The 24,533-nt window shown below is 39.4% G+C and overlaps 1 protein-coding gene across 7 annotated transcripts in view; it reads right to left on the reverse strand.

Moving 5' to 3' along the window:
* Positions 1 to 722: 722 nt before the first annotated feature.
* Positions 723 to 24,533, reverse strand: part of PKHD1 (PKHD1 ciliary IPT domain containing fibrocystin/polyductin) — a 431,302-nt gene continuing 407,491 nt past the window's right edge. For 6 of the 7 annotated variants that reach the window (XM_043907708.1, XM_043907713.1, XM_043907712.1 and 3 more), the window contains 4 exons: positions 16,602 to 16,760; positions 12,799 to 12,921; positions 5,149 to 5,193; positions 723 to 1,414 (listed from right to left, as the gene is read on the reverse strand). In XM_043907708.1, the coding sequence (XP_043763643.1) occupies positions 951 to 1,414; positions 5,149 to 5,193; positions 12,799 to 12,921; positions 16,602 to 16,760 (791 nt within the window). In that variant the 3' untranslated portion in view covers positions 723 to 950. The remainder of the gene's footprint in view (positions 1,415 to 5,148; positions 5,194 to 12,798; positions 12,922 to 16,601; positions 16,761 to 24,533) is intronic. The other variant, XM_043907709.1, reaches the window with a different exon arrangement.

A 24,533-nucleotide genomic window follows, 5' to 3' on the forward strand; every position in this document is an offset into this window, starting at 1 on the left:
GTACTTATTATTTGCCTAGCACTGAACTAAGATTCATGGTTAATAAAAAAGATATGTCAGATGTTGTTTCAACCTACATCATTTATATGACTGTCTTCCATGTTAAAGTTGAAAAGAAAGAATTCAGAATCCCTATTCTCCCTTCTGGCCTTCCAAGATAGCATAGTGGTGAAGAATCTGCCAACAAAGGTCCATCTAGTCAAGGCTATGGTTTTTCCAGTGGTCATGTATGGATGTGAAAGTTGTACTATAAAGAAAGCTGAGCACAGAAGAATTGATGTTTTTGAACTGTGGCATTGGAGAAGACTCTTGAGAGTCCCTTGGACTGCAAGGAGATCCAACCAGTCCATCCTAAAGGAGATCAGTCCTGGGTGTTCATTGGAGGGACTGATGTTGAAGCTGAAACTCCAGTACTTGGGCCACCTGATGCAAAGAGCTGACTCATTGGAAAAGACCCTGATGCTGGGAAAGATTGAGGGCAGGAGGAGGAGGGGACAGCAGAAGATGAGATGATTGGATGACATCACCAACTCAATGGACATAGGTTTGGGTGGACTCCGGGAGTTGGTGATGGACAGGGAGGCCTGGCATGCTGTGGTTCATAGGGTCGAAAAGAGTCAGACATGACTGAGCAACTGAACTGAACTGAAAGAATCTGCCTGCCAATGCAAGAGACACAAGAGGCACAGGTTTGATCCCTGGGTTGGGAAGATCCCTTGGAGGAGGAAATGGCAACCCACTCCAGTATTTTGGCCTAGAAAATCTCATGGACAGAGAAGCCTAGTGGGTTACAGTCCACCGGGTCACAAAGAGTTGGACACGACTGAGCACACACGCACACATTCTCCCTTCTTAGTCCAATGGTCAGGCCTCATCTTCCCTGCTCACTGTGATCCAGACATATTTTGAACACTATAACTTTCAGCCCAAGTGTCCTCACCCCGCCTCAATCACAGCTGCTCCTGAACAGCCTCCGGATGTACTGCATGGAGGCAGAATGCCTCGGTGGCCCCACAGGAGCCTGGCTTCTCCTGGGAAAGCCCTAGACTGATGTGCCCCTTGCCGAGCTGACTCTGGCCCTGCAAACGCTGCCTCTCTCGTCTGAGGTCTGGGCAGAGCAGCAGCAGCTGATCTTGGCCTGCCAGCTGGTACCTGAGCACCTGCTCCTGGGCTCCCTTCCAGCCCGCACTCTCCTGCAGGAACACCTGCTGAGCAGGAGAGCCTGGAGTACGGGTGCTCCCGTGCGATGGGACGCTGGTGGGACTGGGAGCGGGCAGAGCGGGCACAGCGGCCTCTTCTCGGCTGCCGCCTTCCTCTCGGACCACGCGGTGGCTCACCTTCCTTCTGGACACGCCGTTCAGGGACTGATGGGGGAGCTGGTTCAGCTTGGCCAGCATAACTTTCATCCTCAAATCTGTGAGAGACAAGGAGGAGGGGAAGAAATAGACTTAGTTCTCAATCAGCTGACTGCAAGTTTTGCCTATTTACCGTTCCTGAAAAGATATCACCAAATAATTAAAGACTGAGTTATATCAACTTACCAATTTTTAAATATCATTGGGAGTACACACTTTTTCAAAAAACCCATGTCTCCCACACCCATCAATTAATTAATTGATAATTAATATAAATTGTCTAATACCAATTTGATAATATAGCTTCCCAGAAAAAACTTTTACAATGTTCATAATAAGTCAATCAGGATTTTTCATTGTAAGCATGGCAGCTTAAATACGAAAATTAGGCTAGAATCAGACCTTACCATATGGGTTAACTCACACCTGTATTAATAAATGCAAAACCAGTCTTATTAATACTTCTGACTTTTATGCCAAATTCACAATTTGAATATATTTTATTTTATAAAACAAACATATGCAGAGATAAATATATAAATAAACAAGTATCTATAAGAATGTGTATATATAATTACTTACCTATAAGAATTATCTTAAAACACTCCCTAGGCCTGAAATATTTTTTCCACCCTGTCTTTTAAAACCCTCTGCCTTCTTTTACTTACCTCCCCAAATTTCTCTTTCTTCATAAAGTACTTCCTAACTCATGAATGTCTCATTCTCATAATTCATTGGGTATTGAGGAATGTATCAACCTAGTTTTATAAACAATAAAGTGCTATAGTTCAACTTTAAAATAACTTTATTAAATTATTTTTTTAAATCAAATTAAAGGTAATTCAAAATTGTTAATGCCACTCATACATTTGCATTCCAGTATGCGTTCCTTGAAGAGAGAAAGGCTAATAATCATTTAAAGTAATACGTTTATAGCAATTATATGCTGGGCACCAGGTTTTATATATATATATGTAAATATATATATATGTAATTTTATATATATGTATATATATACATAATTTAATCCTTACAACAACCCTCTGAAGTCAGTGTTATTACCATCTCCCTTTTAGAAGGGATACAGAGATTAAGTAACTTCTCAAGACCACAAATAACATAATAGCACATCTTACTGTATAGAAGTCAAGATTATGACTCCAGAGCTGTAGTGGGAGAACCACACAATGCTGTGGACAATTAAAGCTAGCAAAGGGGAGTTAAGAAGAATGCTTGGCTAAATACATGCATCAGAGTGTGGCATGTGGGAATGTCACCTTCCATGTGCCTTGGAGTAAAATAAAAGGCTGAGAACTACCCTAAACCCCTGAGGGGTATATGGCAGTACTGTCACTGACATCTCCCACCCCTGATTTTCTAATTTCTCATCATCAAATGCATTAACATGAATTTTTATACATACATACTTTTGTATACAAGGTAAATGCTAATTGATAAACCTGTGTATTATACCTCTCTCTCAGTTTACTGAGCCTGTCTTGGCTTATGTTAGCAGAGAATCATCAAGTCTGTATCATAGTGTAAGAGACAATATTATAGTATAAATATAAATAACAATATAAATAGAAATAACATCATAACATAAATATGTTTAACCTCTATCTATCTATCTATCTATCTATTTATCTATCTATCTATGTATAAACAAGGGCTTCCCTGTTGGCTCAGATGGTAAAGAATTCACCTGCAAGGCAGGAGACCTGGATTCGATCCCTGAGTTGGGAAGATCCCCTGGAGAGGGAAACATATATAATATACTGCTGATTTGGAACAGTAAAATAAGATAAAGTAATCATGTTGTTTATATTGTTTTGATGATGTGTCAGTTAATATTCTGTGAAACCCATGTTATCCACATCTTCTCTCCTCCTCCACAGTCCTTTCTCCTAGCTTGTAACTGCTATGGTCCCCTAACTATAGGATAATTCTCTTGCTTAGAGCTTCCAGGTTATCCTAGTCTCCCTATGGGACTTCAAATCCTTCCAGAACTATTCCTTGACAGCTCAAAGGCATTGATTTACTCCTCAGTACTTGTTGACTGGAGTTTCTCATTTGACTTGTGCAACTGTTTCTATTATTAGTCACCTTTCCTTGTATGACAGTCTCATCTTCCTCTTAGGACTTTTGAGTTCCTCAGAGAAGGAGCTTTTTTTTGCCATCAACCTTGTCCCTCTATTAAGCCCAGCCCTATGTTGAGTCCTGAGTTTGGTGTCATCTCTATAATTACCGCTCCCACCAGGAGGAAAAGACATAGTTTATCAAGATCAGCAAATAACCAAAGAATAGGAATAATAAATTGTCAAGTAGAAGCAAACTTAAAAAAGGAAAATGGGCTTTGAATTTTTATCCCTTGGTAAAACCAATACCACTTCATGTAAGGGGAATCAAACACTGCAAGTCACCTATTTTCAATCCATTGAAGATATTGTTATCCTATTTTTGAGAGACCGTCTTTGGAAATCTATTCCCCCTTGTTCTTAGAGTCTGCATCTATTCATGAAAGACTAACATGAGCGCAGCTTTCCTTTGCAAGCCCCAAAACATTTAAAAATCTCCCATGAATTATTTACACGGCAGCTCCAATCAGCAACATACCTGACAGACTCCCCAGCCGAAATGAAAGTGCGCTGTGTAAAGGTGTCGAGGGAGGCTGGCCGCCTCCCACTGTGAGGTTATAGACAGAACTAAGTCAGCACACATTATATGTCAGCGCCAACATCAGAAGGAATCCGATCCTTTGATCTTGGACCTCCACAGGAAGCTTAGATCTCAGACAAATTAGATAAAAAATGAATTTATAGCAGATATGTGTCCTAAGGCATTCAGCTGAATGTTTGGGTCTTAGGGAAGGAAGAACAGTGAGTATCAAAACATATGCAACAGCAAGCCTCCTTTCCACCTCCACCTTGTTGGTGAATCCCCATTAAAATGGAAAGATAGGATTTCACATTGCCCCTCTATGTCTCTTAGAGTCCTGTTGGTGGGTTTGATCAAGTTTCAGGGAGACTGTGGGAACATATATCCTTACTCTATGAAAAAGAGAAAGGCTTGGTGGTTTGGGGTCCATGCAGGTTCATCCACAGTTGACTGTAATTTTTCTTAGGTATCCTTAACCTCTTTTGGCTTCTAGAACTTTCTTGGGCAACCAATATCCTGAGCCTATGATTTTAAAGATTTGTGTGGGTAATAGTTGTTAGATTCTTCTTCTTCTTCTTCTTTTTTTTTTTTTTTTTGCTTGCTTTTTGATCAGTCACCTGTTTGCTGTATTTTTTAAGATTCCACAAATAAGTGATATCCAATAGCATTTGTCTTCCTCTGTCAAACTTACTTCACTCACCGGTTTCTTTTGCAATGGGGAAATTAACAATGAATATCCCCTCCCTCCGCACCATTCCCTGTCTTTATTTTTATAGCCTAGTCTTCATGTGCTGCATTTAGTGTAGGATGACTCGGATTCAGTGTGAAAGACCCAATATAAGCTCCTCTATCTTGAAGCCTAAATAGGATCTAAAGCAGAAAGATGGACAGTGGATCAACCAACACAGAATAGATTCCAATCAACCAAAGATAAAAAAAGAATCAATCAACCAAGAATAGACTCCACTTTGGTTTCTCATTTGTCAATAAGGGGAACAGTCCTGCCCACATATTGAAGAAGATATATACAATAATTAATAAATAACTTTAAATTATTAATAGGAAAGAATTGCTATTAATGACAAATATAAGTACTGGGCTTCCCTGGTGGCTCAGCGGTAAAAAATTCACTTACCAAAGCAGGAGACGAGGGTTCCATTCCTGGGTCGGGAAGATCCCCCTGGAGAAGGAAATGGCAACCCACTCCAGTATTCTTATCTGGGAAATTCCATATACGGAGGAGCCTGGTGGGCTATAGTCCATTGGGTCGCAAGGAATCAGACACAACTTAATGACTGAGCATGCATGCATTATAAATACTATCACCTATGTTTTTTCTACATTATTTGTTCTTTTACATGAAAAATTATTATCTATTTTTAATAGGAAATGCATGATGAATCAGGAAGTATGGAAATTTTTAAAAGGTAAAGAAAAAGTGCCTTTCATTCCACATTATACAATAAGTGATCTTCACTTTATTATTTCTGCAATACTCTAGCAATGGTTATATTTTAGTAAACCTAATTCAACTCATTAATCTACTCGAAGTTTACTTTGGTAATTTTTTGAAGTATGAATTTGGATTACTAAATGTTCTAAGAAGTCAAATTTGTAGCCCCATTAATAGATGGATGCTTCTGTTTTCCTTTATTTTTATTATCTTCATCATAACTTACATTTCTATACCTAATATCTATATTTACACCTAATTGAGATTATTTTTCCTAATGCTCATGTATTCTTGTATCAGTATCACATTGTCTGAAGAATAGTGACATAAGTATTATGTCTCTGGTTGAGCTACCTTTTCCCATTGCCAAAAATCCCATTTCCTGTAAAAAATTAGTTTTCTGTCATTGATCTATAGTTTCTGAAGAATTTTAGAATCATTTTATACTGATCTACTCTGTATAAAATAATTGAAATGGTGTTAAACATTGAGCCACCGGGGATTCCTAAACCAAAGTTAATTTAGAAATAAATATGGTCTTTACAATATTAATTAATCTAATTAGAAACGTGCAGTAATTCCCTATGTATTTGTTCTTAAACTCTTCAATAAAATACAGCTTATTTTTTATGTAAGTCCCACATATCTCTTGTTTTCCCCAAGACAGCATATTCCTTGGCCACTATTGTATATTTATCTTTCTTAACTGTATACACCTGGCTTATACAATATGATTTTTGCTTAGACTGATATTACATTTGACTAATTTACTCAAGTTATTAATAAATATAGTAGTTAATGGTTAAATCTTTAAGTTATCATTAAACAATCTTCTGCAAATCAACATGCATTTTCTCCAAAATTGTCCTCTAAATTTTGTTTTAAATTTGACTGTTTCTTCCCATCCCAAATATATATGTTATAAAATTTTGGTAAGAATGAGTTCTGTACTTTATCATCACTTAAGTAGAAATTTTTCTAATATTCCATTGTTAATGTTGATAGTGGATCTTGGTTGCAAATAGCATTGGAACTCCCCATCTTATCTACCAGGCAGGCTTTTATTCCTGGTAATTATTTTTAAAGTTTTCTTTAAAGAATAAGTGATAGATTTTATTTATGTTTTTTCAATTAGGAGATGTTCATATCTTTTTATTGTATGGCATGTACATGCTATTTATTAATAACTTCCAAATACAATTTGACTTTCTTGGGAACTGAGGGCAACTTCTGGTCCCGAACTATTTTGCTCTTCTCTGCTTCCAAATGTCTTGAGGTCAGCCCCCTCCTCTCCTCTCCCTGCCATTTCTATAGATTTGTACTTACAAAAGGTAAATTGATAGTCTTTTTATTTTACATTCACAAAACACACCATATATAGTCAGTAGGATTCAAATGTAGAGAGAACTCCGTGAAGTTAATGTTTACAGTTGCACTTGTATGGTATGGAGCGCCTTTTCACCTGCCAGTTTCCCACTAACACTGGGGACGTGGGTTTCACATACACAAGCACACAGTGATTAGAGACCACAAATCAGGGTACTATGTGGAGAAGGCAGCACTGAGGTCTCCAGCAATAACTCTACCACAAAGACAGAGGGAGTCATCAGGAACACAGGGAGAGGGAACTCAGGTGGCTGGCAGACAGCGTCACCTAGAAGGAAGGCATCACATCTTGCCTACTGCTAAGACCACAAAAAGCAAAATGCAAAAAGGCAAAATGGTTGTCTGACAAGGCCTTACAAATAGCTGAAGAAAGAAGAGAAGCTAAAGGCAAAGGAGAAAGGGAAAGATATACCCATATGAAGGCAGAGTTCCAAAGAAAGGCAAGGAGAGATAAGAAAGCCTTCCTCAGTGATCAATGCAAAGAAGTAAAGGAAAACAATAGAATGGGAAAGACTAGAGAGCTCTTCAAGATACTAGAGATACCAAGGGAACATTTCATGCAAAGATGGGCTCAATAAAGGACGGAAATGGTATGGACCTGACAGAAGCAGAAGATATTAAGAAGAGGTGGCAAGAAAACACAGAACTATACAAAAAAGATCTTCATGACCCCGATAATCATGATGGTGTGATCACTCACCTAGAGCCAGACATCCTGGAATGTGAGGTCAAGCAGGCCTTAGGAAGCATCATTACAAACAAAGCTAGTGGAGGTGATGGAATTCCAGTTGAGCTATTTCAAATCCTAAAAGATGATGCTGTGAAAGTGCTGCACTCAATATGTCAGCAAATTTGGAAAACTCAGCAGTGGCCACAGGACTGGAAATGGTCAGTTTTCATTCCAATCCCAAAGAAAGGAAATGCCAAAGAATGCCCAAACTACTGCATAATTGCCCTCATCTCACATGCTAGCAAAGTAATGCTCAAAATTCTCCAAGCCAGGCTTCAGCAATACGTGAACCGTGAACTTCCAGATGTTCAAGCTGGTTTTAGAAAACGCAGAGGAACCAGAGATCAAATTGTCAACATTGTTGGATCATAGAAAAAGCAAGAGAGTTGCAGAAAAACGTCTACTTTTGCTCTGTTGACTATGGCAAAGCCTTTGACTGTGTGGATCACAAAAAACAGTAGAAAATTCTTCAAGAGATGGGAATACCAGACCACCTGACTTGCCTCTTGAGAAATCTGTATGCAGGTCAGGAAGCAACAGTTAGAACTGGACATGGAACAATAGACTGGTTCCAAATAGGAAAAGGAGTACATCAAGGCTGTATATTGTCACCCTGCTTATTTAACTTATATGCAGAGTATATCATGTGAAATGCCAGGCTGGATGAAGCACAAACTGGAATCAAGATTGCCAGGAGAAATATCAATAACTTGAGATATGCAGATGACACCATCCTTATGGCAGAAAGAGAAGAACTAAAGAGCTTCTTGATGAAAGTGAAAGAGGAGAGTGAAAATGTTGGCTTAAAGCTCAACATTCAGAAAACTAAGATCATGGCATCCGTTCCCATCACTTCATGGCAAATAGATGGGGAGACAATGGAAACAGTGAAAGACTTTATTTTTGGGGGCTACAAAATCACTACAGATGGTGACTGCAGCCATGAAATTAAAAGATGCTTGCTCCTTGGAAAAAAAGCTATGACCAATCTAAACAGCTTATTAAAAAAGCAGAGACATTACTTTGCCATCAAAGGTCCATCTAGTCAAGGCTATGGTTTTTCCAGTAGTCACGTATGGATGTGAGAGCTGGACTATAAAGGAAACTGAGTGCCAAAGAACTGATGCTTTTAAGCTGTGGTGCTGGAGAAGACTCTTGAGAGTCCCTTGGACTGCAAGGAGATCAAACCAGTCAATCCTTAAGGAAATCAGTCCTGAATATTCATTGGAAGGACCGATGCTGAAGATGAAACTTCAATACTTTGGCCACCTGATGCAAAGAAGTGACTCTTTTGAAAAGGCCCTGATGCTGGGAAAGATTGAGGTGGGAGGAGAAGGGGACACAGAGGTTCAGTTGGTTGGATGGCATCACTGACTTGATGGACATGGGTTTGAGTAAGCTCTAGGAGTTAGTGATGGACAGGGAAGTCTGGCGTGCTGCAGTTTATGGGGTTGCAAAGAGCTGGACATGACTGAGCAACTGAACTGAACTGAATTCAAGACCCCAAAAGATGTGCAGCCATTATCCTGTTGTTAATCTTATGAACCAGAATAAAATTTCTCCATCTCCTTTACAGGAGATGAGGGGCCTTTTTTTCCTGTCAGCTATTATAGGAATTGCTGGAATCCAGGGGTCTGTGAAAAGGGGAGGGGGAATGGAGAAGGACCCATTCTATCTCTGCCTTCACCATTCCCTCAACAGCTCAGTTCAGTTCATTCACTCAACAACAGTCATCAATGGTCTCATGTTATAATTCCCTCTGGCATTAGAAAAGATACAGACCTAATATGGAGGCATCGGGACAAGATGAACACGAATAATTATATTACATATAAAAGGTGTTTAGTGAATAAAAGGGAAGTGTCATGAAAGTTGAGAAAATGGGACTATTCCTTCTAGATAGCTGAATTTTAAAAAGAGAAAAAATATTAAACCTGGGATTGGAAGGAAGGAATGAAAACTTTAGATTTATGGTTATGTGAGAGAAGTGTGTCTTGGAACCGAGATTCTTAAGTTATGTACAGAGAACAGTGTCCAAGCAGGAAAAGAGAGGGAATAGAGGACGGACATCTGTAGGGAGTTTGTTAACTGAGACTGACCTGAAGATGCAGCTGGGAAATGGAGTAGGTAGAGGAAACAGGGATGTAAACCAAGACACTGCAGAGATGGAATCGATAAAACTAGCAAGCCACAAGGCAAGGTCGTAATGGAAGGCCAAGGGTTAAAGGTAACTCTGAGGTATCTAGCCTGGGAGGTCCGGGGGCTATTCACCAAACTAGGGGAACAAGGGAACAATCGCCAAAGAATGGTACAAAGCTGGACTCCTTCTCGGTTCTTCTGTGGACCCCAAGTGTGTGCACACTCTACAATTAAGCCTTTAGCAAACGGGATTTGAAGCAATGTGATATGATTTATGAACTGGAGAGACTAAATATGTAACTTAGGATAATGAAAGTCTTTCTCTCCTTAGCATGATGGTGATTGCTTTACACTTTTTTGTTTATCACCTGGAATTGTTCATTTTCCCCAAAATATTATTCTCATGTCCCAATCATATTAGAAAGCCATAAAGATTAGGTGGCCAAGTATCATTTCTTTGTAACTTTGCAGAGAGAGGACTTTAAAAGGTATAAAAAAATCAGGAAATAAATACATACTTATTTCATCTGTATTGGAAGATGAAATTTAAGCTCATTCATTTCTAACGGGTGATGACAAGCAATCCTATTGGAAGAAAGGGCGCAGGTGAGTGTGTGTGAAGGTGTTAGACCAGTCCCAGGAAGAGTGAGCTGGTGGAGGTGAGTGTGAGGAGGGGGCAAGAGGGTGGAATCCAGAGAAAGACAAGGTAGAGTCAAGTCTTGAAGAGCTCTGAGTCCTAAAAACAAGTGAGACCAATAATAAATAACACACACGCAGCATACACAATGTGCCAGAAATCTCCCCATGCTTATAGTGATACTCACTCACTTAATCAACATAACAACATCTGAGCGTGGGTGATATTATTAGGACAATTCTCGTGACGAGGAAGTCAGAGTGCACAGAGGACAGTCGACCCTCTTGAGGCCAGGAAGTAAAGTCAACAAGGGAATCAGATTAAACCCAGTCGTGCCGATGACCAGGTTTTATGCTCTTAATTGTCAGCTTCTCCTGCCTCTCCAACTGAGGTTGGTAATTCACTAAATCTTGTGACTAGCAGAGTGACAAAAGCATATGCGAATTTTAAAAACTGGTTTAGATGCTCTTTATGTCAAATGCCTGGTAAAAGTAAAATTCAAGGGATAAAATACATGCTTTACTCCCTTCCCTGCTGCATACATACAATTTTTGGTAAAAGCCGTAACATGATAAATTTATAGTCTGTATCTACTGGACAGCAGAAATGCTCGATTCTATCAGCTAAATATTTGATGGTGATGCTTGGTGTTTGCAAAATGCTTATGAGAGAGACAGGCCAATCACTTGATCAGCAAATGCCACCAGTTTAAAAACACAGAAGGAAAAGGAAACTAGAGTATCATGGTAATAATAGAATAAAACCAAATTTATTTAAAGCTAGCAGTAATTAGGCATTTATAGCTGGTAATAGTTTCCAAAGAAAAGCAGGAGATGTCTCATTACTTTCTTTAGAAACAATGTTCTTAAGATGTGGACAAAGCTTAGAAGATAAGAAAACAAATCCACTTTGATCCCCAGGGGATAGTTTGGAACACACATCTTTCTATTTTGAACTTGGATGTCCTAATAAAATGGCCTCTTTCATTCTCCCATCTCTTTAATCTAAACTCATCCACAGGAGCCCTATCCCTTGTTTCATTCCTGATAATTTATTAATAAGCCACCACATAAAAAATGTCCCTTAATAAAACATCCAGGCATTGTGGACTGCGTAATGTAGTTAATTTAAGCTGAGAAACTGAGATTCATGTAGATGGTCATATTAGATTAGGGGAAAGATTAGCATCACTCCTGCTGTTTGCTGGAGAATGCAGCTGAATATGCCCTTCTTCACAGAGCTGGGTTCCGAGGACCATTTTCAAACACCTGTCCTGAATTTGCATGCCATGATATGGACAAGCTTCTGGAAACCAAAATCAAAGTAGTCTTAGATGGAATCTAGAAAGAGTTCCTGCCCCCTTCTCTCAAACTCCATCCTTCATATTCCCACCCACTCATATTTCCTACTACTTGCTGATGCAGGTCCAGGAGCTGGATGGAAAATAGATGGCTAATTTGATAGGAAATTAAAAAAAAAAAAAAAAAACCCTCATTTCCTCTGTGGGAAAAAAAATGCAAACAAGCAAACAAACCGATACACAGATACACACACAGTCACCAGAGTTCACGAAACTCATTAGAAGCAGAATGACGTCAGACTGCTATGGTTTGGTTAAATATCCACTCAGAACCAGTAAGATTTGGATTCCTTTTCAAGCAGAAAATATCATGATAATTAGTTATTACTTAGAAAACAAGCAATATTTTTCCCTTGAGAGCATATGTTTCAAAATTCAGATCTATGGAAGTTACTGAATATTTTTCATACACCATATTCATACTTGGCAAATCCATCTTGTGTTCTGCCCATTGTCTTTGTAATTTCTGTGTCCTCAAAAACACAGAACATTGGTCTGAAACAAATGCTTATCTTTTCTCTGCTTGGCAGCAATTCTAATGGCCATTTAACAATATAACAAACAAAAATCATCTGGCATCATGCACAATGTAGGCAAATACTACCTTTCACAAAAAGTACGACTAAGCAGCAAAGCAGGGCTTAACAAAGCTGACATTTCTTGAGGGTTCTATATTCAATCTAATTTGCATAGTTGGTATTGGGCAACTCCAGGCTCTTCGTTCCAGATTCAATTATGTTACCAAACTGGCAGCTTTGCAATAGCTGAGGGAAAGATTATATGCCTATACTCTGGTTTTCCTTTTCTTTATGTAATGAATTCAAATGTTAAACCAATAATCTTCTAGTAAGAAAAAACATATATGAATGTCAACTCGAATCATTGGTTAATAGCTGAGTGAATCAGCTGGACTTGTATGTTCTTTTGCTGGGGTATAATTTCCTTGAGAAGAAATAACAAAGGCTAAAGAAAGGTCTATAAACTAAATTGATTCAGAAACTGAGAGCCAGAAGGAGGCTACAGTTCATACACCATGGGTCTGTTTCTCTTTGTGGGAATCATCCTATTATTTAAGCTTACCTTCTGCCATCATGGTGACTTCTTTTCCAGTCTCTACTTGTGACCCTTGGTGTTTGGGCGAGACATGGCTGTGATTCCTTTGATCACTAGTCTGAGTTTCAGAAATCTCTTCATTTTTTATTTCTAAATTAATGAAAAAAGAAGTGTTTTTTTTTTAAGAATAAAATGACATATTTATTGCAAATGAGCCTAAGTGTTAGGATATTTCTCTTGTCCACTTCCCCCAAATCATTGTGATAAATGTGCAACAAAATGCACACAACATCCCAGAGCTTAAGGAATAATAAAATAAAATCCCATATACTGACCACTACCATGGAGGTATAAAACTACTGTCCAAAATGGTGGCCACTACATGTGGTGGCTGAATACGTGAAATGTGTCTGTAAACATAAAATACACACTTGATTTTTCAAAAATGCAAGATACCTAATACTTTTATATTCATTACATGTTTAAACATTATTTTGATATTTTAGGTTTGTTGTTCAGTAGCATCACTAAGTCGTGTCCGACTCTTTGAGAACCCATGGACTGCAGCATGCCAGGCTTCCCTGTCCTTCACCATCTCCCAGAGTTTGCTCATACTCATGTCCATTGAGTCCATGATGCCATCCAACCATCTGTCACCCCCTTCTCCTGCCTTTAATCTTTCCCAGCATCAGGGTCTTTTCCAATGAGTCGGCTCTTCACATCAGGTGGCCAAAGTATTGGAGCTTTAGCTCCAGCTAATTTTAGGTTAAATGGCTACTAGAAAATGACACTATCTGCCTCATCATATAACCATGAACATGGTTTATGTTATCTTTCTGTTGACAAGAGTGGCTATAGAATGTTCCTAGTAGAGTAAGTGCCCTACATATGAACCTTCAAGTTGCAAACTTTCAAAGATTCGAGCCTGTGTTTGAATGTCCAGTCACATAAGTTAGCTCTGCGTCTGGTGCACATGGTCACGTCATTGCATGCTCTACAAGAGGCTGTGCTCTGGTGTACTTCCCTGTTGAGTACTGTGTAGACTACAGTAGCTCAGTATCTTTATTTCAAGCCAGATCTTTAAGCGGACGACTTTATTGAACTTTTTGCTGTGCAACACAGGAGCTTTCTAATGAAGACCTGATGGAGTTGGAGGCCCAGAGAAAGGACGAAAGGAGACAAGAGGAAGAAGTAACTGAAGAACCGAAGAGATTCATGATGCAGGAAATGGCCAGGGGATTTTCTTTATTTGAGGCATTTGAGGCACAGGACCTGAATGTACAACAGTACACGGAGGTTGCACAAGCTGCTCAGAATGCAATCCAGTGCGATAGTGTCATCTGTGATGAGAAAAAAAGAGCTACTATCCAGATATCACTGGATCGTTTTTCCAAGAAGGTAGAGTTGAACCCAGCAAGGAACGGGAAGCTGTGCCATCAGCATCAGGGATGCGTGAAATTGCAGCTTACCCTCTAACTCCTATCGCTGCAGATCCTTTGGCTCTGCCATCTCCCACCTCCTCTCTCTCCTTCAGTCAGTAACTCTTCTTGCCGGTTTACTCAATGCCAGCCCCTGTATGCCAGCTGCGGTACTGTACTACCGTATTTTTCAAGGTACTGTAAGATTTTAAATGCATTATTTTTTGTGTTTGTTTTCTATGTATTTTGTGTGAAAATTATTAGAAACCTATTACAGTAAACTGCAATACTACATAGCCAATTGTGTTAGTTGGGTACCTACGCTAACTTGGTCGGACTTACAAAAGCACTTCCGAAAGTGCTCTCGGAAGGGAACTTGTCCATATGTGGGGACTTACTGTATTTTTTTCAGATTTTATTGAGAATTAATTATAGATTCACAGAAAGTGTCAAAGAAACATACAGGGATGACCCATGCACCTCCACTTAGCCTTCTCTTCACATCAACAACTTCCATTAACTGTAGTATGACATCAAAACTAGGAAACTGGCATCAGTGCAACCCACAGAGCTCATAGAGCTGTGTGTGTTTGACTGAAGACTTTACATCTTCAGTCAGCTCTTGACTGGAGTGATGGTCAACTGTAAGTATGAAAGATCAGGTCCCTGCCCTTCTAGAGCTTTTATTCTAGTATGGATGGCAGATGATAAGCAAATAAATTATAATATAATGTCAGATAATGCCATGCCAAGAGACATGATGATTGTTTTAAGAAAAAGCACTTTTGTGATTGTTTTGAGCAAAACTGATTGATTTTTTTTTTTCATGAAACACCATTTCACACTGAAAGCACTTGAAAGAAAAACTGAGAGACAAATTATGGTTATTCAAAATTGGGTGTTCGGGAGATTTCTTTTATAAGTAAATGAAGTGAGCCTGTAACTTCAAAGAAACAATTGATAGTATATGTCATCAGTGATATAAATCAAGTTCACATCAGAAATTTTAGAAGTTTAGCAAATGTTGTTATAAACTACCATGAGCTTCACAGAATTTCTAATTCTATTGATATTAACATGTAGTTTCTTTTTTAAATTGTAGAATGAAATATATTAATATCAGCATTTGGTATATCTATATAACTCAGTGAAACAACATTTACCAAATGGCCAAAACATAATTTTTCAAAATCACCTGTGGGCAAAATTCAAAGTACAAGGTAGACTTGTGCATTTTCATGTAACAGAATACAAAAAGTATCTCTGGTCTAGTTTGGGTGCAGCAACAAATAAGAACATCTACTGTATATGTAAAAGTTATTAAAATATTCTTCCTTTTCCTACGAGGTATCTATTTGAGGCTAGAATTTTCTTCAGATACTTCAGTCAAAACAATACATTGCAAGAGACCAAATGCAGAAGCTGCTAAGAGAGTCCAGCTGACTTTTCTTAAATCAGACATTAAAGAAGTTTGTAAAAAATACCATTCTTTTCACTATACACATTTTACAGCACAATTTTTAAGTTAAAAATATGAAGCTTGGCTCAAAATAAAGAGCATCTAGTGGAATTTCCCTCTCCAGCTTCTCTCAGAAATCCAAGCACAGTGACCTGTCTGGTGGTGGCATCCTACTTCCTGCTCTTTCCTGTCTTAATTTTTCACTTTCTGTCTTTGCCTCTCTTCATTCTGCCTTTTTATACCCACTCTTCCTTATCACTTTGTTTTCCTAGTATCTCCTAATACCACAAGGGTTTTATCCATGTCTCCAACCCCATCTCACTGCCCCAAAAAAGAAAAATAAAAGATCAGATTCTGGGAAAATGCCCAAGAAAAGTTTCTATGCTCCTAGGGAAAAAGAGGCAAACAAACAAAAAACCCAAGCACTCTCTTCCTTCTTCTGAAAAAGAAGAGGATATTTCCCCTTGATTATAGAATTTGCCTTTTGGAAGGTCACCTGGGCTGTACCACACAGTGTTTCAGAGAGTGGGATCTAGCAAGAACCTAACTACCCGGTTTGATCCTGGTGGTGAGACCTTGGGAAAGTCACTTAGCTTTTTTGTGCTTCATGTGCCATGTCTGAAACACAGACAGAGTACTCGGGACTTATTTGATAGAGCTGTTCTGAAGACTGAATGAATTCAAGTCTCTAAAGTACTTAGAACCCAGTCCATAGTGAGTATTCAAAAAATAAGAGCTGTCGCTATTATTAGTTATTATATATTATTGTTATTGCTGTCGTTATTTGGGATTAGGCAATCCTTGTCTCTATAAATTGAGCAATTTGACTGCACGCTGTTTGATATGTTACAGAGGCTCATAAAATATGTTTCTTTGCGGGAAGAAAAAGAATAGTATATTATACATAATGGTATATTTTTTCAGCTATTTTTATTCAAAAACAATCTACATACTTCTGGTTTTGCTTTTCTTAAACCAACAGCATACGAGGCAGCACAGAGCCAGCCACGAGACCCCCGAGCACAAGGAAGCAGTCATGATGATGGTGGATCTCTCGGATGGAGTCACAGGTAAGACAGCAAATGGCCTGGAGCGAGCTGTAAAATTGACCCCTGTTCAAAAAAACAAATAAATACAAAATAATAATAATAACATACTAATAAGATGCTAATATAATAAAATATTGTGGAAGAGATATGGTTAAAACAGTACCTGGCACATAGTTGGTTCAATAAATATTTATTGAATTAGATGATTAAATATATGAATCAATAATAAATGCAAGACTCTTATTTCTGAAGAACTTCAAGATTCCAACAATATCATATGATTGTTATTTCTAGTTCTGTTCATTACAATGGGAGAATTCTTCCAATGCTCTCCTATTTTCAGACCTACTTCCTCCACCAGTGCAAAACTGAAGATTCACTCTTATGCTCCACTAATTAGAACAGGGAGGAAGGAAGGAAACTGTAACTGAGATAAACATCCAAAGCATTATGCTGAGTGGGTGAAGTCCATTTCTAAAGGGTACATATGATGTGTGTTAAGTGTTAGTTGCTCAGTTGTGTCCGATTCTTTGCAACCACATAGACAGGGAGCCCACCAGGCAAGAAAACTGGAATGGGTTTCCAGTTTTCTGGAAACTGGGGATCCAGTTTTTTGGAATTCCAGTGGGATTCCAGTTTTCTGGAAACTTCTCCAGGGAATCTTGCCGACCAGGGATCAAACCTGGGTCTCCCACATTGCAGCAGATTCTTTACTATCTGACCCACAAAGGAAGCCCTGTATATATGATATGATTCCATTTATATGTTATTTTAGAAAAGACAATTATAGGGATGGAAACCATATTGGAAGCTGCAGGGATTAGTGGGAGGATGTGAGGACAGAGGAACAACATAAAGGAGACCTTTGGGAAATGTTCTATATCCTGATAGTGGTAGTGATTATATGAATCTCTCTCTCTCTCTCTTTATATATATAAATATATATATATATATTTGAATTTATAAAATAACTTACCAAAAAGATCATTTTTACTGTATGTTATTTCAAAAATAGAAAGTTTAAAACTTTGCCTATAATTTTGGGAATGATAGATAGGTTCGTTATCTTAATTGTGGGGATGGTTTCATGGAAGTATAGATTCATCAAAGCTTATTTAATAGTATACTTTAAATATGTATAGCTTATCATATGTCAATTATATCTCAAGACAAAAGTTAAAGAAAAACACTTGCTTGTGAACATTCATTAGATATTAGTGTTTTTGAGTAGCTCATTCAAAACAAACAAACCCCCAAATCTCTGCTTTCACCTGAATAATTCAGGCAAAAACAGAGCTTTTATTTCATCGACTCAAGGAAACACTGTGTTTTCTTTGCTGCGCTTTCCTTGGGCTGAACCTAACATTGGATTGGAAGTCACAGTTAGATCCCCAGTCTCTTGACTCCTGGCTGACTTGGTCCCAAAGCTACTATAACAAAATTATCTATAAATGCTTCTCTTATGTGTACGTCTTATACTTGAGCCATATTTGGCTTGTTTGATATCAATTAGTTGCTTTTTATGGACAACTGAATAAGCTAATTCTAGCCCAGAGACAGAGGGATGGATTTTACTAGGGATTCACAGAAGTAAAAACAAAATTCTTTATTCTTTTATCCATTTTCCAATAACTGCTCAGTGATTGTTTACTTCACCAAGTAGACAAGTTACTGTTCTCATTCTTAAGATATTTACAAGCTAATAAATGAAATAGGAAACACATACAAATATAATACAAATCAGAATGTGACCCATACCACCAGAATGATGCAAGTCAATTGCTTTGGAAGTTTGTTTTCCATTGATATGCCTGGAGAAAGCATTCCATAGGAGGGAGTATCTAGATGGGGATGTGAAAGTTGAACAAATAAAGGCAGAAAAGAGAAAAAGCGATCTATATTGAAAAAAATTACTGCCAGGAAATACCAGGAATTAATGCAGGAAAAATGTGAGGCGAATTTGGGTGGGCATTACACATCAAAAGCCAAAAGACTGTGACAACATTCTGAAGTCAATAAATGAAAAAATTCTGAGTGGAGAAGTGGCTTGAGCTACCTGGGATATAGAAGAGTAGGCCATGGAAATGTTTAGAACACTTATAATGACACAGAGGCTGTAATCAGGCCTAAGGTTTGTAAGTCTAGAGCAGTAACCTGGGTCTAAGGGTGGAGACTACCAGTTTTTAAATATTTTCAACAGCAGAACATTATTTAAATGCAATCTTAGATAGAATCTCATTATACTCACCTATTCATAAACAAATATTTATTTGTGCCTATGACATGCCAGTTTTTGTTTTTGTTTACACTGGGGCTGTAATGCTGAACTAGGCAGAATTCTTGTCCCTTTTGGAATTTAGGTTCTAAGGCAGAATAGAGCAGGCAGGCAATAGACAGACAAGCAAATACTCGGATACTCTTGACACCAGGGAGTGAGGAATTCCCAGCAGAAGACTGAGAATGGCTGGAGATAGGGGGAGCAAGATTGAGATGGTGGTGCAGACAGGGCGAGGCAGAAAAGAGCTCTCTGGGGAGATGACATTTGAGAAGACCCCTGGGTGAACTGGTGAGTAAGACATGTGAATTTAGGGAGGAGGAATATTCTAGACTCGGAAATAGCAACTGCAGTTGGGTCAGGTGGCAGAGTGCATTCCATCTCCGCCCAGCAGCCCCGGAGAGCCCCCTAAGAGCCCCAGGGCCCCAGGAAATGGTTAAAGAAACCACAGCCTAGACAACAGTAATGACAGTGCATATGGAAAGGCTGGGCGGGAAGTCAAGAGAACAAACCTACAGACACCTTGCCCTCTGGGGAGTGTCTCAGGAAGTTCAGAAATGGATAAATGAGCCGGATTAGTCCACATGTTAGAAAGACTTATGAGGATTCTGTACACACTTGGTCACCCTATGCAGTTTCTCAGTTCCTCAATTTTTATATTTCCAAAATAGCATAGTGATTATAGTCAAGGATACCGTATAATAAATTTCAAAGCTGCTAAGTGAGTAGGTCTTAACTGTTCTCAGAACAACAACAAAAAAAAGAATGACAATTATGTAATGTGATATAGATGTTAGCTAACACTACAGGGGTAATCATATGGCAATACGTAAATATATTGAACCAACATACTGTTCACCTTAAATTTACACAATGTTATGTCAATGGTACCTCAATAGAAAATAAATTATATACATGCATATTAAAAGGACTAAGTCCTTAATTATGTCTTTGATGTATCTACAGAGTTGAAGAAATGTATGTCTTTGCATGCAGCAATTAATGAAACATTGATTAAAGTGACATTTATTTCCATTAAACAAAATAAAGACATGGACAATCTTGGAAACTTTATAAAGATAGTTGGCCAATCTCCATGATCTAAAATCAGGAATCACATCTGCCATTATCTGCCATCTCTGGACATTAAATAGATATTGAATTTTGTCCCTTTTCTTCATTTTAAGAAAAATAAATAAATATGAGACAAAGCATAATAAAATAGGAAAAAAGATGAGTTCCTCTCTCTAAGGGATAAGAAGGAAAATAATAAAAATGATTGCAATCCTCTGTTTGATTCAGAAATTAAACAACAATAACATCCATGAATAAATGCTTGTCACAGCTCTTCTCTCGGAGCTTGTTAAAAAGGAGAAATGTCACTGATTGGTCTATCAATGTAAGGACAGGCCAGGATAAGCTGCTTTCCCAAATAATTCCAGCCCTGGACATTGATACACCTGGAAACAAGCAGTCACTCTCAGGAGCTATACTGTTAAGGAACATGAGGTTATGGGGTCACAGAAGGACAGGCCTTCTGATGTTTTCTATTTCTCCTTCATCTTTTCTCTCCTCATTTAAACAAAGCCTCACTTCACCTTGTAGAATGTCTTGCAAATGATGAAGAATAATTTAAGGAAAATGATAAAGAAAAAATGCAAGACAATTCCTCAGTTGGGGGACTTGGCAAGCTGCAGGCAGGAACTAAAGGAAGCAGTAGGCCAGTAAATGTGAACACCAGGGCCAGCTCAAAATCACAGTGTCACCAAGAAGCTTCTGTCTTCACTGCAGTTTACATTTGGTTTTCCCCTAATTAAAAAAATCGTAAAAATCTATGAAAATGAAAGTTAAGGAGTAATGGGGGAGTAATAGGGAATTTTAAAGGAAAATAAAAGAGAAAAAATAAAAAAGAAAAATATAAAAAGAAAAAAAAATTTTTTTTTTTCCTTACTTAGAAAAAACAGAAAAATAAAAAAAAAAGTAAAAATATGTCTAGGAATTTCTCTGGAGCTGTTGCGGTCAGTGTGGGTTCGGCTCAGTTTCAGATAGCTCCTCGTTCCAGCTTGCACTTCTCGATATCTACAGGGCCCTTCCGGTGAAGTCGGTGTTTTCTTCAGGGATTTTAATCTGTTGCACCAGTCCCTTCTGAAGCGGTTCCCTTTGTTTATTTGGCTTCTGTTTGCCGGTCTCTTCAGAGGCTCATTTCCGCCCTGACACAGGCGGCCGGAGGCGGACTCTTATTCAGGTAGCTAGTTCCGTTGCGCTGCTGGGAGGGGCTGACGCTGCGGGGCGGGGCTGGCGCTGCGGGGCGGGGCTGACGCTGCGGGGAGGGGCTGGCCCTGCGGGGGCGGGGCTGACGCTGCGGGGAGGGGCTGGCCCTGCGGGGGCGGGCTGGCGCTGCCGGAAGGGGCTGACGCTGCTTTCTCCGTCTGCGCTGCTCAGGCTCCCGGCTGTTCTATATGGAGCGCGCCCCGCGCTGCGCGAGGTTCCAGCCCTCGGGTGTTACACAAAAGCGCGGAAGGAAAAGCTGCGCCTGCTCTCTGTGCCTTCCCCGTCAGAGCGGTCCAGGCAGCCAGGGGCTTGGTGGGCGCGCTATCCCCAGGTGTGGCGCACCCACTCCCTTCCGCGGACCCAGTCTCAGTTTCCGCTGGCGCCAGGCGGGTGCGCGCGCCTTCCGCCCTCCGCGTCCCCAGCCCCAGTCCCCGCCCCGCGCCGGTCGGGTGCCTGCGCCCTGTGTCTCGCCGCGACCTTCCCCTCCCCCCTGCCTCCTGCCTCCGGCGGGGCTGGGCCGGTCCGCAGCCTGCGAGCTCTTCTCGGGACTTTCCCCGTCCCTTTGTTCTGCGAACGGCCGGCAGTGTGTTCCGGCCGGTCAATTTTCTCTCTCTCCTTTGGTCTCCCACAGTTCAAGTTGGCACCTCACAGAAGCTCCCCCCGATTGTCCTCAGGGCACTCAGGCCCGGACCCTAGCCCAAGCAAGGCCGCCTAAGACTCCCTTCCCGGGACGGGTCTCCGTCCTTAGCTCTTTTGTCTCACTTTTTATCTTTTATATTTTGTCCTACCTCCTTTCGAAGACAATGGTCTGCTTTTCTGGGCGCCTGATGACCTCAGCTAGCGATCAGAAGTTGTTTTGTGAAGTTTGCTCTGCATTCGGTTATTCTTTTGATGAATTTGTAGGAGAGAAAGTGGTCTCCCGGTCCTACTCCTCCGCCATCTTGGCTCCTCCCCTACATTTGGTTTTATAACATATGCCTTCAAATAACCTTGATGAAGTATTTAGTCTTAGTTAAGCATCTGGTCCCATCACCTCATGGGAAATAGATGGGGAGACAGTGGAAACAGTGTCAGACTTTATTTTTTCGGGCTCCAAAATCACTGTGGATGGTGACTGCAGCCATGAAATTAAAAGATGCTTACTCCTTGGAAGGAGAGTTATGATCAACCTAGATAGCATATTAAAAAGCAGAGATATTGCTTTGCCAACAAAGGTCTGTCTGGTCAAGGCTATGGTTTTTCCAGTGGTCATGTATGGATGTGAGAGTTGGACTGTGAAGAAAGCTGAGCGTTGAAAAATTGATGCTTTGAACTGTGGTGTTGGAGAAGACTCTTGAGAGTCCCTTGGACTGCAAGGAGATCCAACCAGTCCATCCTAAAGGAGATCAGTCCTGGATGTTCATTGGAAGGACTGATGCTGAAGCTGAAACTCCAGTACTTTGGCCACGTCATGAGAAGAGTTGACTCATTGGAGAAGACCCTGATGCTGGGAGGGATTGGGGGCAGGAGGAGAAGGGGATGACAGAGGATGAGATGGCTGGATGGTATCACTGACTCGATGGGCATGGGTTTGGGTAGACTCCGGGAGTTGGTGATGGACAGGGAGGCCTGGCATGCTGCGATTCATGGGGTTGCAAAGAGTCGGACACGACTGAGCGACTGAACTGAACTGACTGAACTACTGAAAAACTGTAGGGCAATGGCCTTTTAAATATCCAGTAAGCTGGGACTAAAATATTCAGCTCTGCATGTGTTACCCTTCAAAATATATCTTTGGGAATCCCACGGTCAAGGCACTGAACATTCTCCATGAATCTGTCCTTTCATTAGGACAACATCACAGATATCAAAAGAATAGCTGTCTTACAAAATTAACAATACTACCCGACCCCAGATGATATTCTCTTTGTGAAGAAAAATGGTTTAAAACTTGGAACTGAGAGGGGGGAAAAAAGATTACAGATATTATCAATGTCATAAAAGAGGATTTTCAAACAACTCATCCAAGGTTTATCAAATTCTCTGGAACACACCTTTTTTAACTTAATGTTTAACATTTAGGGGCCAGTCTTGTGAATTTGTAGAACATTGGGTAAGTTGAAAATGATTTTCATCCAGTAAGAATATAAGTGATATTCGTAGACACACAACTGAGAAAAGATTAGAGTTTGGTTGCCCTGTATCCAATTTAGCAAACTGATTTCAGCAGTCTTTTCTTTCCAGGCTACATGAACTATACACCTTGCTATCCTCCTGGTTCCCACATTAAAAAGTTAAGTAACTTGTTGACAAGTGTTCATCATACATGTTCATGAGAGCCATATTTTTAACTTTTTGAAAAGTATACTGCGGTTTGAATTTAAGTTTCATGAAGGAGAACTCATATCTGGTCTTAATTAAATATTTGTTGCTGGGGTTCAGACAGCTCACATGAAAACATTTCATTTCCTTTGCCATTTCCAATATCTAAGAGGTTTAAATCCACTCATGATTGTTCTGGTGTATTTTTTAAAAGCCTTGCATTATCACAGCTGATGCATTAACTACTATCCACAGTTGCCTGTCTTAAGTATCAGACTAATTTCCTTGACTCAAATTAATAATTGATTATAAATATCAACTTTTCGGTTCAAACGTAATGCTAAAATTTTTAGAATTTTTTTGATGCTCCCTTAGGTGAGGAAGGTTTTTTCTGGTAAATTACAATATTGGATGCAATATCTAAATCATTTTAAAGTGGTAATTGTGTCTCTATCAGAGTTTAATCCTTTATAAAAAGGATGCCCAAAATTGAACTCTCACCATTCCTCTGTAGGGAGGAAACTGGACTCTATTCATCATGGAAATGGGAGAGTAATATTTTTCATAAGCTCATCTGCCTTTGAAGTTTAAGTAGCATTTATTCACTACAAAGTGATTGAATAGTAGTACCCTCTAACAAAGTGAAATTTGTCAAGAATGCTTCAGAAGGGAGACTTCTTTTGAATGTTTTCTCAGAAAGAACTGGATCGTATAAACAGTTTACACACACCTTCTACCTACAGTTCTAAAGTACCAGGATTGTGAATGTGTATAGTCATCATTTCCAAGGTGGGGGTGGGGCAGTGGATGAGGCAGGCAGGACTAAAAGATAAGGTTTCATAAAACTCAATACTCCATGACTCTCTTCCTTATAAATTAAAAATTTAAAATTAATATTCAACCAAATTCCATCAAATGTCATAGGAAAAAAAGTAGAACATTCAAAATAAATTTTAACAACTAGAAGAAAATGTACATTTGGATTCTTG

The sequence above is a fragment of the Cervus elaphus genome, chromosome 7 (assembly GCF_910594005.1).
Source record: "Cervus elaphus chromosome 7, mCerEla1.1, whole genome shotgun sequence".
Classification (NCBI taxonomy): domain Eukaryota; kingdom Metazoa; phylum Chordata; class Mammalia; order Artiodactyla; family Cervidae; genus Cervus; species Cervus elaphus.